Source organism: Macrobrachium nipponense, chromosome 17 (assembly GCF_015104395.2).
Source record: "Macrobrachium nipponense isolate FS-2020 chromosome 17, ASM1510439v2, whole genome shotgun sequence".
Classification (NCBI taxonomy): Eukaryota; Metazoa; Arthropoda; class Malacostraca; order Decapoda; family Palaemonidae; genus Macrobrachium; species Macrobrachium nipponense.
This window is the reverse complement of record NC_087210.1, coordinates 31,522,157-31,538,877: the sequence shown is the minus strand read 5'-3', so window position 1 is coordinate 31,538,877 and position 16,721 is coordinate 31,522,157. Positions and strand designations below refer to the sequence as shown.

Here is a 16,721-nt window from a genome sequence, read left to right as displayed (position 1 = left end):
CAGCAGACTGAGCCATTCCTCGCCGAGGTCCGTTCTTCCCTAAGAAGTTCGAGATCTTTTCTAAGCCTCGAGTAATTCTGTCTTGAGATGGAAACGCCCGAAAACCCCGAGAATCCATCTGTATCCCCAGATAGACTATGTTCTGTCTGGGGATCAATTGTGATTTCTCGAGGTTCACGAGCAGTCCCAGAGATTTTGTCAAGTTCAAAGTCTTCTCCAAGTCCTTCAAGCACTGAATTTCCGATTTTGCTCTTATTAGCCAATCGTCCAGATAAAGGGATATATTTATCCCCTCTAAATGTAGCCATCTCGCAACATTCATCATTATTGCCTCGTGAACACTTGAGGGGCCGTTGAAAGGCCGAAGCATAGGGCTCTGAATTGGTATACTTTCCCCTGCATCATGAATCGGAGATATTTCTTCGATGATGGATGCAGGGGGACATGAAAGTATGCATCTTGTAGATCTAAGGAGACCATCCAATCTCCTGGACGAAGAGCCGCAAGAACCGATTTTGATGTTTCCATAGAGAACTTTGTGTTCTCCACAAATCGGTTCAATGCGCTCACATCCAGGACCGGTCTCCACCCTCCCGAGGATTTCGGAACCAGAAAAAGACGGTTGTAGAATCCTCGGGAATGCGGATCCCGAACCACTTCGATGGCCTCCTTTTGCAACATCTGTTCTACCAGTTGCAATAATGCTTCTTCTTCTTGGCAGGGTCCCTGTATTGGGCTGACAGTTCCCTCGGGTTCGTAGTCAAGGGAGGTCTGTCTCGAAAGGGGATCATAATATCCCTTTGTTACCACGGAAAGGGACCAAATTTCTGCCTGTCTCCGAGCCCATTCTTCGGAAAATTTCCGAAGTCTGGCTCCTACCGGTGCTTGAAGGACTGTTGTCTCATTTCGCTCTCTTGATAGGTCTGAAGGAAGACCTACCTCTCTTCTGCACTCCTCTCTTCTTAAAAGAGGGTCTGGCCGAGGTACTTCCCTCGAAAGGGCTGTTGAGGAGCCCGAGTCTCTCTCTTAATAGGACCCGAAGTCCTCGATTTCTTTGCAGATTGGGCCAAGAGATCTTGTGGCCTTTTGGCTGCGTCAAAGAATGAGAAATATCGTTTTTACTAGATTTGAAGGAAACAATTGGTCCGACAGAGGAGCCATACAGAAGAGATGACCTCTGAGTAGGAGTAACTGCTTTCGTCAGAAAAGAGCTAAATAAGACTCTCTTCTTCAGAATACCAGTTCCAAACAGAGAGGCCACCTCTCCTGATCCATCCTGAACCGCCTTGTCCATACAGGAAAGAACACTATGAAGGACTTCTGGACTAAGAGATTCCTTCTCTTGTGTTCTTTTTTGCCAACACCCCAAGGGACCAGTCTAAGAAGTTAAAAACTTCTAAGACATTAAACAATCCCTTGAGGAGATGGTCCATCTCAGAAGTCCCCCATGTGATCTTTGCTGATGACAAGGCTGGTCTCCTAGACGAATCTACCAGATTCGAAAAATCTGCTTCGGCAGTGGACGGGAGAGCTAGACCCCGTGGTTTGCCCGTCTCGTACCAAATTCCCTTCTTTCCTGATAGTCTGGAAGGAGGGCAGGTAAAGACTGTCTCCCCGCCTTCTCCTTGGATTCCAACCAATTTCCTACGAATCGGAGAGCCTTGTTCATGGAAATGGTTGGCTTCATTTTAATAAAAGATGATTGTTTCGGGACCTTCGTGCTTGTAAATAAGGACCTTGGAGAAGGAGGAGCAGTCGGGCTTAAAGAGTCCCCAAACTCTTGAAGTAAGAGGGCTGCCAGCGTCTTGTAATCTGACAAACCCGGAGCCGAGTGATCTTCAGAGTCCGAAATCTCTTCCAATCCAATTCCGAAGAGGATTGTTTATTTTCAGCAGGAGACTGGCCTCTTGCAACATCCACCCCCCACTTCTCGCAAGAACGACGACCGCCCCTGTGCGATAACTTGCATCCCTACGAGAGATAGGTTGATCCTGCAAAACGACCTTATCCTTCTCCTGGCAAGAGCGATGGCCGCTTGTGCGACACCTTTCTCTCCTGTCCAGACGAAGGATGTCCTCTCCTATCGCTTTCTCCGGCACCACCTATGTCTTGACAAGGAATACGGCCGCTTGTGCGACAACTAGAGTCCCTGTCAGGTAAAGGTTTATCCTTCCGAAAGCTAAACAAATCCTCTTGGCTTAATTGTCTTTTGGAAGAAGTCCGTCTCTTATTTGTCACTTGTGGCTCATTGCGCTGGGTTGGCGCTCGTGATTCATTGCGCCAAGCTGGCGCTTCTGGCGCATTTCGGCCAGGGTGGCGCTTCTGGCGCATCTGGCGCTTCTGGCGCATTTCGGCAGGGTGGCGCTTCTGGCGCATCTGGCGCCTCTGGCGCTTCTGGCGCATTTCGCCAGGCTGGCGCTTCTGGCGCATATGGCGCATCTGGCGCTTCTGGCTCTTCTGACTCGTATGGAGTCTCAAACGCATATGGAGCAATTGCGCCAGGTTGGCGTTTTCTTCATACTCCTCTGAGTATAAGCGAAACTTCCGTTTCTTCTTTCCTTCCCTTCGTCTTCTTTATAGGAAGGAAAGAGTCCTTTCTCCTGGGAGTCTCCTTAGTAAAAACTCCTACTAAGGCCGAAAGTTGTTCCTGCACATTTAGGATATTTTTGCAGCCGCATTCTCTTTTCCTTCCCTGATTCAGGTGAGGGATGTCTAGAAGCGGAAGGAAACTCCGATTTCCGTTTAGGAACCAATCTCCTTTTCTTCTTCTCACAAGGTGATAGATCGGAGAAAAGCTCAGGGCTTGAATCCAAAGTTGGAGCCTTCCAACTTCTCTTTAAGGGGCGTGACAGTTCATCAGAACTCCATCCCCTTACATTCGGTGAAGAATCTGACGAAGAAAAACACTCCTTTAGGATGCTTTTTCGATAGCGATCCTTGGCAGTTCGGGTAGTCACAGAATCTGCCGAGGGGACGCCTGATCGGTGGGGATTCTCCATAACCTCCGTAAGGCTTTTGACATTCCTTCTCCTCTGGGCCTGTGAGCTTGGAAGAGGTCTAGGCCTGGGAGCGAGATGAAGCCGATCAGACGCACCCTCCACTGCACTAGGGACACTTAATTCACTATCACTGTGCTTACCTTTCAACGTCAGCATTTGACGTTCCATCCTTTGTAGCGCAGCTTTAAGATCTGCAGTTTCCGTTGCCGGATTTGCAGTCTTAGTACTAGAGGAAGAAGATAGAGGTTTAGGGTTAGGTGTTAATTTAATAGGCTCGTTAGAGCGAGACCTACTTACGCTTCTGGAGGAAGCCTTCCTAGCCCTATCCATATCTAATTTCCTTAAATATGAATTTAAATTCTTCCATTCTTCCTCATTCATATTTACACATTCATCACAGGTGTTAGAAATTGAACATTCATTCCTTCTACACCCCTTACAAACTGTGTGAGGGTCTACCGAAGCTTTCGGTAGCCTCACCATGCATCCCTCATTTACACACTGTCTTCTAACCGTAAAGCTAGAATCCGACATCATGAGAAATATCCAAAACCAAGTCCAAAAAACAGTCCACGAAAGAGTATGCCAAACCAAAGATCCAATACGTCACCAAAATAACCGGCTTAGAAGATCAATAGCGATGAAAAAACACGAAAATCAAATCAGGAGTAACAACAACAATGTGCTGTCACGGCCGATAGAGAAAATCTGTCTTAGAAAACGGGAATGATTCCTATTCCCGCCACCAGCGGCGGGGCGGTAGATCACCTGACCTACCTGTAGAGTGTGCCGCGAAATTCGAATTTCTATCGGGGACGAGACGAGTCTATAGCTAAGTATATATCTGACAGGTAAGTTGAATGCATAAAAGTACAAAGTTTGTAAAATTATGCTCTTGTTAACTAGCTTCCTCAGTAGGTCTTCCTGCGACTGGGACAGATGAAAAGTGTATCATAGTAAGTACAGTACTGTAAACCAAACAGCTTTCCACATAGATAAAACTTCATAATTATATGTACCATAAATGATGATGACATTGTCTAGGACAGTGGCTCCAAAACTTGACCATACCAAGGACCCCCAGATATGATGAGTTCCAGCCAAGAACCCCACCCAATCAAAAGTTGTTGTTACCATACCACAATAGTGATGGTTTGGGTGGCAAAGGATGGAAGTAACTAAATCATTATTAATTTTAAATTAAGCTTATGATATAAAAAATGATGTAATAAAGATGTGCAAGTAGCGCACACCGAAGTATCGATAACACCGACACTAGCCGACACTAGGTTATTATTATTAATAGGGGTTAGTTTTTCCAGACCTCTGAGTCTCAAGTAGACTCTTCTCGGGCTGGTTCTCAGGGATCAATCCTGAGAAAAAAAAAAAAAAAAAAAAAAAAAAAAAAATTTAGACTTTATTTGAAAAACCCGTCTTATTTAAAAAATTTATGATTTTATTAATTGAAAAATCCCTGCTTTCAGCAAGAATATTTTTCATTTCCGAACTCCGCAGATAAATAGATCTTTGCTGGGTCCAATTTGGGCACTCAACAAGCAAATGCTGCACTGTCATGGGTGTTTGACATCTGTTACATTTCACTGGGTCAGCATGTGGTGTTGACATCAAGTGACCATGTGAGAATCTTGTGTGTCCTATACGTAGCCTTGCTAGGATCACCTCTTTTGATCTTTCCTCCTGTGAGGATGTCCTCCATGCATAGACTTCAGTTTTTATGTTTTTAAGTTTATTTGTTGTTGGCACCGAGGCCCATTCTTCTTTCCAATCCTGGTAAATCAATGTTTTAACAGATTTTACCCAGTCTGACACTGGGGCATATGAAATTGTTGGAGGGATAGTGCAGGCTAATTTGGCAGCAGAGTCTGCATATTCATTTCCTTTTATTCCCACGTGTGCTGGGATCCAACATAAGTGACAAGAGAATAGTGATGTATATTTTTTATTGTATATGTATATATTTTTTCTGAAATTGAAAAAATATTAATTCTTCATTGTGTTGCAGACCCCCTATGGCCTTCTCCTAGACCACCAGGGGTGCGTGGATCCCATTTTGGGAACCATTGGTCTAAGATGTCATAATGGGAAAGTGAAGGAGTACTACTGAGGAGATAAATATGAAAGGTCCACTAGCCTAAAATCCTCCTCAAAACTTACCCTTTGCTATGCTGCTACCACAGATCCTAAGGAGTAAGGTTCTAACCACTCGTGAAGTACTTCCTTTAAATAAAAATCTGCAAAATTAGCTTGAAATCAGAGCTTCTGCTAAGGATCTAATCTCATGCCTACTGACAATTAAAAAAGCTCACATTACCACCTGTCTTATTATCATATCTTTTGAATAAATTTCCTAAGCCAATACAAAACTGTAATTCTTGTTACTACTGGCTTTCTGTTTCTCCCCACCGACATGAAGCACCTTGAACAAATTTTTCTGGAATCCTTACTCCTCTGGAAGTTTGGACATAAAGCCATGGTTTGGCTAAGAAGATGAGCTTCACTGCTCTAGGAATGAGCCAAAAGTGATGATTTGGTGAAGGCAGTCTCACAAGCCTAATGTTTGGATCATGACAGGGAATAGGCAGCAAAAGACAAGCCAACAGACCTCCAGTTTTGTGCACGTGATGTTACTTGACAGAACAAAGCATGTAGCTCATTTTGTGAGGCTACTTGACCATACAAGGCATGTAGCTTACTAAATCTATGCAAAGATGCAAATATAAAATTGAAAACTGTCTTCTGCCTATCAAAAAAGTGTCTTTTTTTTCAAAATCACATATGTATTCTCAGTAAAACTAAGTATAAACAAAACAAGATCCAATTTGGTAGCCTTCATATTATGTTTAGGGACTTCCTTCTCAAAATCTGGACATAACTAGCTTCATTTTGCCCATAAAGACAGATCTATATGAGGGTTTCAAATTCTGCACTTGATAAGTGCATATCTGTAGCCCTTGTACCTGACAGTGGCAGGCCCTTTTGGTGGTGCAGAAATAAGAAATCTGCTCTCTACGGAAAGAAGTATTTTTGCATTTGTAGTATATTATACTAACCTAATTCTCTTTTTTAACTTGAATGTTATATTTAAATGCATTTAATGGAGTTATTATTTCCTGTAATTACATAATACACTAGCTGAAACTCCTTAATTGAGTATGTAAAAATACACACTTCAGTCTTTCAATTTGGCCTAAGTCCAGAGTAAGGTTCAACAATATCCTGAATTGCATAAATGATCAAGATTCCCAAAGGGATGTAGATAACCTCCTTACTGACAACATTCAATTTCATCTAGCAGACTGTATTACGCCAGGTAACATCAGCGATGCCATAAACAGCCTACCTAATAATAAATCGCCCGGCTGTGATGGTCTTCCCGCAGAGGCTTTCAAATTCTGCCATCCAGTAATTTCCACTTCGCTAGCTGCCCTATTCAATGTGTGCATAATTCACAAGTTTCTTCCAGACTTCCTACTCTTAGTTCACTTGATACCAATAATCAAAAACAAGCTAAAGGATGCAGCTGATCCTGGCAACTACCGGCCGATTGCAATCACAACAATCGCATCGAAGATACTTGAGCAGGTTCTTTTAGTGAAACTTCTCCCCTTTCTACACACCACTGACAACCAGTTCGGGTTTAAAGCAAACCACTCAACCGACACCTGCATCTACATACTGAAAGAATTGCTGAACTACTACCTATCATCAGCCTCTCCTGTTTTCCTTCGTTTTGTGGATGTGAGAAAAGCATTTGACAGCGTAAACTACCTGAAGCTCTTCCTGAAGCTGCATAAAAGAGACACACACCTATATCTAATTGGCATTTTACACTGCTGTGTGGAGAACCAGCAATGGAAAATATTTAGAACACGCAAATAGTTGGAACCCCTATAAAAACCCTGAAAACGGCCTATTTTGTTAGTTACAACTCAAGAAAAACCCACTAAGAATTTTTAAAAATGGTTTTTCTAAAAGTTTTACCACAAAAAGTGCATTTTATGATGAAATTGATAAAAAAAAAACAGGAATTTGGGGATATTTCTCATAGAAAAATACCACGAATGGGCGAATTTCCTGTGAATAATGGGTAGATATGGTCCAGAGAGAAATCAGCGAATCCATGAGTTTGCGAATTTGGAGAAAGCGAATAAGAGGGCTCAACTGTACTAATGTTTTCCACTTTAAAGAAAATGGAACTAAATCAAAGTAACAATGAATGGAATGCTCATTTAAAAGAAATGGTTACATGGGATTGGGAAGGAGATATTGCATAAATAATTTTCCGGCAATGTCATCATACTAAATCACTTCTGATGGACATGTCATCATACTATTTATTTGTAAGAATTTGTGACAAATACCAAAAAGCCATTCTGGCAATAACCCATTTTATCCCACTTTCTCCTCAAGTTACAGATAATCCTTCTTGTCAATGAAGATATCTCACATGTCTATTCATCCAAAGAGGCAATCTTACAGTAAGACTGCCTGTCTTCTTTATAAGTAACACCCAAAACATTTCTTTGCATTCATCACGTTCTCTTGAGAAAAAGTTACCAGAATTCTAAGAGTTTGTTATTTTCATAAATAATTTTCAATACACCTATATGAAGTGTGCTTTTGAGGGAATTTTTATCTTGTAATAATGACATACATATAAATAAATTTTAAAATATCCTTCATGTCTTCCTATATTTTCATATGAAAAACAAATTATAAATGTACTATGAAAGAGTGATGCGTTTGTTTGGATATGAACCAATACAAGTTCTGCGACAAATGTGGTTAAGTTGTATTTTTTACTTTATTATTTTCTTTTGTCAGTAGAGTACATGATCTACTACATTTTTTTATTACTTATATATTTATTTTTACTTAATACATATTAAGGTTACTCTTATGCATTTCATTATTTTAAAAATATTATTTAGTCATTTAGCTTTCTTCTGGAAAAATCGGAAGACATCATGGACTGCTTACATATTTAAAAATATACTACATGTAGTTACTCTATAATATTTATTGTTTTTTTTTAACTTAATACATATTAAGGTTTAATCTTATGCATTTTCATTATTTTTAAAAATATTATTTAGTCATTTAGCTTTCTTCTGGAAATATCGGAAGAGATCATGGACTGCATTACATATTTATATACTACATGTAGCATTTCTTTCAGCACTTTAATTTTCCCAATTTTTTTTCTAAACTGATTTTCTCAGTTCCTAAAGTAGCAAATAAGTTTTAAAAATTTATTTTATGATCAAGGGCATTTAATGTTATTAAAAAACAGCTGCATAATTTGGAGATATTTCTTTTTTAATTATTTTCTTTAGGTTTTGCAAAGATTTAATAAACAAATTCCTAAAAAACTGCAGAAAATGTTGACTACCAGTAATGTATCAACAAAACTATAATGGTTGTTAAACAAAACTTTGTGATAAGTTACCAGTCATACCTAAAAAAAAGTTAACCATAGAATCAAGCAAATGTTTTCAGCTTAGTACATAAGTTTACTTCCAAAATCTCATACTCATCACCAAAATCAAATGCTTATGAATCATTATAAATAAAACAAATAAAATGCATACAAATCATTATAAATAAAACAGAGATCTGCCAATATTTCACCTGTGTCAATAGTTCATGTCGTCTTTTGAGCTCCTTTGCTTCTCTTTCCTGGGCCCTGACCTCATATTCACTGGGATCTAAATCCAATCCATCGTCATATACCAAGTCCGAGTCACAGAAGATGAACTCTCCTTTGTCTTCACTATTTCCAATTGCAATGATTGCCTGAAAAAATTTATTCTACTTAGATATTCTACTTTATCTATAATACATACAAAATCTATGTGATTTACAAATAAAATCACAAAGTTACACATTAATTGAATATCCACATGAAAAGAATAATTTATATTACTATATGATATATATATATATACATATATATATATATATATATATATATATATATATATATATATATATATTATATATATATATATATATATATATATATATATATATATATATATATATATATATATATATATATATATATTATATATATATATATATATATATATACATATATATAGGTGTCTCATTTGTGTATATAGCAAATGTGAGGTACCCATAGAAGTGAAAACATGGGAAAAGGATATTAAAATTGGCAATGGCTGATACCAGATCAAAATCTGCATAAAAGGGAGTTTTTGAAGCAGACACCATGAGAGCAGTGGTTTTCAAATAGGGGTAAATTACCCAATGGGGGTTAATTTCGCATGTGATGGGGGTAATGACAGTTTTCATTTAGACAGGTGCTGTAATATATATATATATATATATATTATATATATATATATATATATATATATATATATATATATATATATATATATATATATATATATATATCTGTATATATATCTATATATATATTTATATATATTATTATATATATATATATGTTATAGATATACTGTATATATATCTGTATATAGATCTAGTATATATATATATCTATCTATATATATATATATATATATATATATATATATATATATATATATATATATATATAATATATATATATATATATATACACAGTGGTCCCCCCGTATTCGCGGGGATGCGTACCAGACCCCCCCGCGAATAGTTAGAATCCACGAATGTTTGGTAACCCCCCCTCTAAAAATGGCTCATAAACTGTCCTGGGATATGCAAACACCAAAGTATCCCTTAAAGACCATCCTTCATCAAATATACATAAAATATCCTATTATGGTCTATTAATCTTTGAATATTATTAATACTATTTTAAAGTAAATCTTACATTTTATGTTTATACATAAATACATACTATGTACGTACTGAATGACTTAGTTACGTATGTGAAAATAATTCAGTCCCCCCATAAGTATTCAGTCATGCACGTTTTCTTTCATACTGTTACTATTTGAGACATCCATTTTCTTTTTACAAGGGAACAATGAAATGTGAAATCACAAATACCAAATGTCTACTTAAAGTATTATCCTACATCAAATATACCATTGAATTGGTATTATTAATATCATTTTAAAGTAATCTTAAACATTTTACCATTAGAAATATATAAACAGCCAATAGCAGAGAGAGAGAGAGAGAGAGAGAGAGAGAGAGAGAGAGAGAGAGAGAGAATGTTATTGTTACTGTTTAATCTCATTAAACGTAATATTATTTGTAAACTATTACAGTATATTATTTTACCATAAAATGCAGTAATGTCCTTAAAAGTAATTTTGTCGAAAAATTATTTTTTCCTATACAAACCTAGGTTGTCTAACAAAGGGATATCCACGGTGAAGCGCCGCCGCTACGCATACAAAGAGTTCAAACTTGAATCGCTGTACCTGGGTCTGGGGTAACTGCGCGGGGTGAGCCCGGGCCAGCTTGGGTAGGTCATTGTGATACCATTCTTTGAGCCGTTAGAATACTTAGTCTAAACAGACACACTCTTCAAAAGGGGGGCCATAACTCAATGAGGGGTGGATGAGGAGGGCCATTAATCCGTTAGACAACCTAGGTTTGTATATAGGAAAAATAATTTTTGTTTTTTTCGACAAATTACTTTTGTTCCGACTAAGTACAAACCGTCGGTTGTCTAACAAAAGGAGACTCGAACTGAGGATGGTGGGAAGTTGAGTGACCTGAATGCACCCTTTGAAGAGCAGCCAATAACTTCACACGACCTGATGTTAACCCAGACCCCCTACTCCTCATGACACTTTACACGGTAAGGATTCAATAGGGGAGAACCCAAGGGGCTCCGGCTGTTGTCCTAACCTATGGTACTAATACTCACTCAGAGAGCTGTTCCTGAAGGATTCTTAGCCATCATCTACTCTCCAGGTAAGTCAGATAGTGCCAAGTCGTGTCATGAACAGTACAGTCATACGTAGGATACTACCAGGAAACTCACTCATACTCCTTACATTCGGCCAGACTTAGGCGGGAATTGCTGGGAGTGTGTGTGTGTGTATTTCCAAATTGAGGTACGCAGTGCGGGTGACCAATGCCTAGAGGATCTCTTGGGCTGCGACAATGGGGCCCAGAGAGAACACCTCTAGAGATTTGAATGTAACTTCTCGTAGGTAGAAGGAGGTGAAGGTGGTTTGACTCTTCCAGGTGCCTGCTCTCAATACCTGACCCACTGAGAGGTTCTTCCTGAAGAGCATAGAGGAGCCTATGCCCCTAACTTCGTGAGCCCTCACCTTCGGCATTGGTACTTCCTTGTTTTCGTAGGCCCCTCTTATAATTTGTCTGATCCAGAAGGAGATGGTATTCTTAGCCACCTCTTTCGGATGCTAGCCCGTGGCCACGAACAGCCCGTTTGATAGCCGGTCTGAACTGTCTAGTCCTCTTGAGGTAGGCTTTCATGGCTCTGACCGGGCATAGAATCAGTTCCTCTTTGTCAAAGTCCGGTAAACCCCCCAGGACAGGATGTTAAAAGAGGAAAACATCTCCTCTGGCTTGGATGGGTCTTGAGTCTGGCTACAAAGCCAGGGACAAACGAGAACCCCATCTCCCTCCAACGCCTGGTGTGACACTTGTAGGACAGCGCGTGTAGTTTCGCTGACCCTCTTCGAAGATGCCAGGGCTGAAGAGGAAAAGGGTCTTCAAGGTGAGGGTTCTTCAAGGAAGCTGAATGTAAGGGCTCATAGGGAGGACCTCTCAAGGATTCCAGGACTAAGGCACATCCCAGTGGGGAGTCCGTAGCTCTCTCGGGGGGACAGGTCTTCCTAAAGTGCTTGAAGAGCAACAAAATTTCTGGAGATGCAGCGAGGTCCATGCCTTTCAACGCGAATACTTGATTTAAAGCCGCTCTATAACCCTCCACTGCCGATATGGATAGTCGTTTATAATTCCTGAGGTGGTGGAAAAAAACTCGCTAGTTGAGGGATCGTGGCCTCGTCTGGGGGCAATGCCTTTAATCTTGACACCAATCTTGAAACAGTCGCCACTTTCCCTGGTACAATCTGCCTGAGGATGGTTTCACAGGATTGGCCATGGCCTAAGCTAACTGCCTGGAAAAACCTCACCACGGAGGATTTTGATGACAGTCTGAACCCGTGTAAGCGGAGGGCTGACGGATTTGGGTGTAGGCATCCGTTGTTTTTGTGGGTGGGCGAGGAGATCTATTCGTCTGGTACGGGCTTACCGGGTCCTCTAACTGGAGATCCAGCACTTCTGGGAAACCAGGGGGCTTCCGGCCACCAAGGAGCTACAAGGAAAGGTTACTAGTAGGTTCTATGTGAGTAGCGAATCTTCGAAGGATCTGGGAGGAGGGGAAAAGGCCGGGAAGGCGTAGCGTCCCAGATTCTTCCAATCTTGCAGGAGGGCATCCTCTCCCGCTGCCTGCGGGTCTGGGAGTGGGGAGAAGAACACTGGCAGTTTTCTGTTCCATGCGGTGGTAAAGAGGTCTATCGAAGGAGAGCCCCACCTCTTTATCAGGCCATCTGCTACTTCTTGATGGAGGGACCATTCTGTGTTGATTATCTGTCCCCTCCTGCTCAGATTGGTCAGCCCAGGAAACATTTTTCTTGCTTGCCTGGAATATATCTTGCCTTGAGGGTGATGTCCATTTCCTCTGCTAACTCCTGGATTTGTACTGCGCAGGCGACAGAGATCCAGTGAGACTGTGCCCCCCCTGTTTGTTTAGATATGCCACCACCATGGAGTTGTCTGCATCGAGGCCACCGTTTTCCCTTGGAGTTGAGACAGGAAGTGCTGAAGGGAGAGGAAGACTGCCTTTAATTCCAAGACATTGATGTGAGCTGCTCTCTCTTCTTCTGACCACAGGCCGCTCACTTCTTCCTCCGTCAGGTGCGCCCCGCCCCCAACCCTTCTTTTGATGCATCCGTGAAGAGAAGAATCTCTGGGGTTCTTGGACTGAGAGAGATGCCCCCTTGGAGGTGGGAAGGAACCATCCACCACTCCAGGGACTTCCTTACTTCTTGGGAGAGAAGAATTTGCTTGTTTTGGGGTGGGGGTGGGGGCCCCTTCCTGAGGAGACCATTTGTTTCTTGAACAGCCACTGAAGCGGCCTCATACGCCTCTGCTGTGAGGCACTAGTCTCTCTATTGAGGCCATGTGTCCTAAGATGGACTGGCAGAGTTTGGCAGTGGGAGGGCTGGGCCCCAAAGCTCTCCGCACTTGAGTTACTAGGCCGGAGACCCTGTTCTCCGAGGGGAAGGCCTTCATGAGGGATGAATCTAGTGTCATTCGAGGTACACTATCCCTTGTCTGGGATTGTGGGAAATCGATAACTTGTCGACATTCACCACCACTCCCAGTTCCTGAACGAATGACAAAACAAGTGAAGAGTGATCGCCACCACTGCGCAGCGTTTTCTCGTTTCTCGGCTAAGATGAGCCAATCGTCCAGGTAGCGGAGGAGACGGATGCCTCTTGCGTGTGCCCATACTGACACTATCTTGAAGACCCTGGTGAACACCTGTGGGGCTGTGGCAAGGCCGAAGCACAGGCAGGTGAACTGCAGAGTCTTTTCCCTTGCTGACAATCCTGAGGAATTTTCTGGAGAGGGGTGAACAGGGACTTGGAAGTAGGCATCTTGAAGGTCTATTGAGGCCATGAAGTCTCCCTCTCTGACACAAGCTCGACGGAGTCTGCCGTTTCCATCCGAAACTTTGTCAGAGAAAGGAACTTGTTGAGGGGTGAAAGGTCTATGACTGGCCTCCAACCCCCTGTTGCCTTTCTATCAGGAAGAGTCTGGAGCAGAACCCTGGACCTGGATCCTGAGCCTCTTCCAACGCCCCTTTCTGAAGTAGCTTGGATATTTCCTCCTCCAGGGCCCGTCTGCGGTCCGAGTCCGGTCGATAGGAAGGGACTTGGATGGGGGTAGGGGATAGAGTGGGTGTAGACTGGAAGGGAAGACGGTAGCCTGACTTGATATAACCTGCAGGGTCAATCTTCCGCTCCTGCTTGCTGCCACACTTGCCAATTGGCAGCCAAGCAACCCCCTACCTTCCGCTGACGGGCAGGATCTGGCCTGGAATTTCTTGCGGGGACCTCCCTCCGCTTCTGTTGCCTTTCTGCTTTCGCTCCTTTGATGGAAAGGGACGAGTCTTCTCCTATGGAACTTGTCCTTCGACACAGAGTAAGGTTTCTTCTCCTCTCGCCTACGCACGGGAAAAGCCGGTCTCTGCGCTTCTCTTACTTGTTGGCTAATTTGTGGTGCTGGCCGTGGTCTATGGCCCGGGATTGCGGAATTGGAGAGAGCCCTAGATTGGAGAGATCGCTCCTTCTTCTCGCCTGCCATTGCCAACTTCTTCCGCTGGAATAAGTTCTTTCTGGAACAGCGGGTTTTTCCGTAAGTCCGGGAGGAGGTCTCTACACTGGCGATTTGGCCTCCTTGAAGGCATTCTCTCTCCTTTTCACCTCCATATTAGCCCACAGGACCGCTAATTGTTTCTGCTTGGTGCGAGAGTGTCTTGATCCCACACTGCATGAACGAAGACAAGTTCTGCTGCTGCTGAGGCTGGAGCTCGGGTAAGAACTGCGGAAGTGCCGCCAGTAAGAAGTTCCCAATCCAACGAATTTCGTATAGCGAGGGCCCAGAGCTAGAGCACGAATGAGTCCTCCGGTTCGGTTTTCTGAGGGAGAGAGCAAGAGGTGCTTTTTCTGTAGGGCGTCCAGACTGACATCTAAGAGATCTGCAAGGTCCCTGGAATATGCAGACTCCCTTAGTTTGTCACCTGTTGGCCTATAATACCTGCTGGCCCCGTGAGCAGGGATAGGAAGCCACCTCGGTTTCTCTGATACCCTAGTTGGTGAAGTCGTGGCTTCTCGGGATGCTCTAGCCATGGCTAGCCTAACCTGGTTGCTCCATGGGAGGCTGACCGAGGGGGGCTGCGAATTCTTCAGGTTGAGCACCTTATGCACCTCTGACTGAAACTCCTGGTTTAGCTCCTCAGTTTCCGTTAGGTCATTGGCGCTTCTAATCATCGACAGAATCTGGTTGAATGATAAGGGCTCGGGTTCCGCAGGTGAGCTAGTCTGACTGCCGTCCGAATCGGGGTCAGAATCGGGCTCCCCCTCGGAGCAGGAATCGGGCTCGGAATCAGAGTCAGAACTGTCACCAAATCTGGAAACAGTTTCCTCTGACTTCTTCTCCAATAGGAACTTCTTCCTGGCTTCTTCCCATCTTTTCTGGCAGACTCCTTTAGACTGGTGTTTTCCTTCTTATCCATTTGCTGGGAAACCTCCTTTCTGGAGCTTAAGTAGTCCTCCACCGCCTGTTTGACCAGGTTCGCAATGTCCAGTGCGGGAGTGAGGACCTGGTCCCCCACTGTACCTAGGCTAACTGATGGAGGTGGTGCGGAGGTACTAGGCTCAAGCCTAGGCCTAGCTTTCTCGGGCATCAACGCTGGCACTGGTCTCTCAGCGCGACCTTGTCCTTGCGGCATCGAAAGGTCTCCGTTGATGCTCCTGCCTACGAGCGTTGTGGCTGGCTGGCTTCTTGCGTCAGGTTGCCGCAACTTTCTGGAGGGAAGGGGGTCCTCCGGCTCCTGCGAGTTGGGTCCTGTTTCGGGCTCCTTAGCACTGTCCTCAGGATGGGAGGGTGAGGCGTCAGGTCCGTCACCGGATCCCTTCTGGGGCTGGACTGATTGTGCCCGAGAGGAACAGGGGGTTACCTTGGCACCCGGCTGTGTCTCGGTACTGCTACGGTCATACCTAGATAGTTCGGCCTTTAGGCTAGGCGGGAACAAGCTCTCAGTTGAAGCCCCTTCTTGTTACGCTTCGGGCAGGAACATGGTTCCCAGCCCCTAAGGCAGCTTCTTTCCTCTTACCTGCTTTCCTAGCCCCCTTTAGCCTAAGTCTCTTGGGAAGGACACTAGGCTCACTAACTGGGTCCCCAGTTAATAAGGAGGAAGGATTACTAGGCCTAGTGTTCTCCAATTGGGCACTATCCTCCTCACACACGGCCTTAGGACCCCACAGTAGTCGGCCATAGGCCTAGGCTTATCGGCATCAACACCTAGCGTCACTGAAAACACTCTTATTTTGCGCCTCATAATAGAGCCTCCACTGATCATTATTCCACTGCGCACAGGTGAACACGATGTATCAGGGGAACATTCAAAACCCCTACATGCAATACACCACAGATGAGGATCCGAGTTGGTGAAGGCAAAGATGTACCGCAACGCATGCCATCGGAAACACACACACAAATCCTCCCCGAAAAAACCCACCATAGATCATCCTACCATACTTACAGGGAAGTTAGGATGCTAGGTAATACTAAAGGATAAATAAAAGGATAGGAAAAGGGCACTGGGGAAGCACTCAAGCACAGGATGTCAAAGATATATCAGATAAAGAATGACTACAGTAGGCGGTCATGTGTTGTTTATCTCAAGTCGGGTCAAGGCAGAAGGAGTAGGTGTTGACGACGGCTACCCGCGAAAAGAATGGTATCACAATGACCTACCCAAGCTGGCCCAGGCTCACCCCGCGCAGTTACCCCAGACCCAGGTACAGCGATTCAAATTTGAACTCTTTGTATGCGGTAGCGGCGGCGCGTTCCCACGGATATCCCTTTTGTTAGACAACCGACGGTTTTGTACTTAGTCGGAACAAAGATATATACTTATAACATACACTTCCCAGCCCAAACAGAGGGCAAGAG

General features: G+C 43.2%; 1 protein-coding gene across 1 annotated transcript in view; it reads right to left on the bottom strand.

Annotated features, from left to right (window-relative positions):
• Positions 1–16,721, bottom strand: part of LOC135195870 (NBAS subunit of NRZ tethering complex-like) — a 227,704-nt gene that overhangs the window by 25,576 nt on the left and 185,407 nt on the right. Inside the window, exon 8 of the mRNA XM_064222380.1 lies at positions 8,652–8,816. Coding sequence (XP_064078450.1) covers positions 8,652–8,816 — 165 coding nt within the window. The remainder of the gene's footprint in view (positions 1–8,651; positions 8,817–16,721) is intronic.